The sequence below is a fragment of the Aspergillus homomorphus genome (genome assembly GCF_003184865.1).
Source record: "Aspergillus homomorphus CBS 101889 unplaced genomic scaffold BO97scaffold_139, whole genome shotgun sequence".
Classification (NCBI taxonomy): Eukaryota; Fungi; Ascomycota; class Eurotiomycetes; order Eurotiales; family Aspergillaceae; genus Aspergillus; species Aspergillus homomorphus.
In genome coordinates this window covers 1-2,062 of record NW_020292025.1, presented here as the reverse complement: position 1 = coordinate 2,062, position 2,062 = coordinate 1, and the positions used below count along the sequence as shown (strand labels likewise).

The window sequence follows — 2,062 nt, the reverse complement described above, 5'->3', positions numbered from 1 at the left end:
GCTCACTTTGACTAGAGAGATTGTGTCTGTCGAATGATTATGGTACCGCAGCCCGATAGCTAACTACCTAAAGATATTATTAGTTAGTTAACTTAACGTAATCCACAAGCGGGCTGGCCACACAAGCGGGCTGGCCACCACTTCGCGTTCCTTCCACCCCACGAAAACTGAAGTCAATCAACCACCCACCAAACCACCAAAAATGACTATATCAACGAAAAACTTGGTGGAACAAGAGGGCAGGATTGCCTTGGCAATTGAGGCTTTTAAAAATGGAAAAATTCCATCCATACGTCAAGCTGCGGCAGTTTATAATATTCCGAGATCAACTCTGCAGACGCGTCTTCGAGGAATTAAAGCAATTGGTGATATACGCGTCAAATCATGTAAATTGACTCTCGCAGAGGAAGAAGCCTTGGAAAAATGGATTCTTTCCTTGGATAAGCGAGGTCTTCCTCCTAGACTCTCCCAGGTCCGTACAATGGCCAATATCTTGATCTAAAAGCGTGACTCGGCTGCCTATACAACTGTGGGTGAGAACTGGGTATACAACTTCATCAAAAGGCACGATTCCTTGAAAACTTGATTCTCTCGTCGATATAATTACCAACGTGCCCGCTGCGAGGATTCGGCCGTTATCGGAAAGTGGTTTAACTGAGTTTATGAAGTTATATCGGAATACGGTGTTTCAGATGATGATATCTTCAATTTTGATGAAATTGGCTTTGTCATGGGCTTAGTAGCTACCGCGTGTGTAATCACGAGGTCTGATTGCGAGGGTAAACCGTTTCTTATCTAGCCTGGAAATCGCGAGTGGGTAACATTAATTGAGTGTATTAATGCCTCAGGCTGGGCCCTGCCTCCTTACTTAATTCTTAAGGGAAAGGTCTATATAGAGGCCTGGTATGAAGGTAAGGTGCCTCGTACATGGAGAATCAACCTCTCACTAAACGGGTGGACCAGTAACGAAATCGGTTTACACTGGCTTTGTGAGCACTTTATTCCTTTAACAAAGTCTCGAAGAGTCGGTCGATATAGCCTCTTGATTCTCGACGGGCATGACTCCTACTTGACACCAGAATTTAACGAAATCTGTAGTTAAAATGGTGTTGTTCCTATCTGCATGCCTCTACACTCTTCGCATCTCTGCCAGCCTCTTGATATCGCGTGTTTCTCGCCTCTTAAAAAGGCGTATGGCGGTTTGGTTGAGAAGTTGATTCGGACGGGTACTCACCATATTGATAAGATTGATTTTCTTGATACGTATCCAGATGCCCGCACTGAGGCCTTTAAGAGTTTAACGATTTAAAAATGCCTTTCGAGTAGCTGGGCTGGCACCGTTTGAGCCTGAGCAGGTGCTTGGGAAACTGGTTCACTGCCTCCGCGAGGCTACCCTAATCAGCCGGCCGAGTACAGCTTCAACACAGCCAAGAACTCTCAGAAACATGAAGCAATTGAGAAAGTATGAAACTACGGTCAAGAAATTACTTCATGAATGAACACGGAGCCCTTCATCTCCCATGAAAACAGCTATATCATATATTATGAAGGGTGCCGAAATAGCCTTAAGCCAAGCTGCTCTGCTTGAGTTCGAAAACCACCAACTCCGGGCCACTAAGGAACGCCAAGAGAAGAAGAATAAACGAAGTCGTCGCTAAATAACAGGTCTCAACGGCTTGACGTTGGTGAGGCAGTTGAGGCTTTCCAGCAGGCTCGTGAAGCTGGTGAGGCACCCGAGACTGAGAGGCCCTTGGAGGTGACCGGTGAGGAACAGCCTCGCCGCCGCGCGCCACCCCGGTGTTCGGAATGGAATCAAATCGGCCATATACGTACGAGGTGCCCTTCGAGGAATCAACACCAAGAAAACGCGATTTTAACGGCGTAAATACGTTGATTTTTGAGGTCAAAAACCTATATAGACCGGAATGCTTGGCAAGGTGGCCAGCCCGCTTGTGTGGCCAGCCCTCTTGTGGATTACGTTATGGGGCAAGGATGAGTCATCTTCCTGATGAGCGTCCCCGACTTGAGGAGCTAATTATATTATGTCAGCGTACTGGTCATC

The 2,062-nt window shown here is 46.7% G+C and overlaps 1 protein-coding gene across 1 annotated transcript; it reads right to left on the bottom strand.

Moving 5' to 3' along the window:
- Positions 1-1,565: 1,565 nt before the first annotated feature.
- Positions 1,566-1,825, bottom strand: BO97DRAFT_430186 (uncharacterized protein; the record flags this gene model as incomplete). Its single annotated transcript, XM_025697427.1, has 2 exons — positions 1,566-1,614; positions 1,674-1,825. The coding sequence occupies 2 exons, from the start codon at positions 1,823-1,825 to the stop codon at positions 1,566-1,568; spliced, it is 201 nt and encodes a 66-aa protein (XP_025545622.1).
- Between the last annotated feature and the right edge of the window lie 237 nt (positions 1,826-2,062).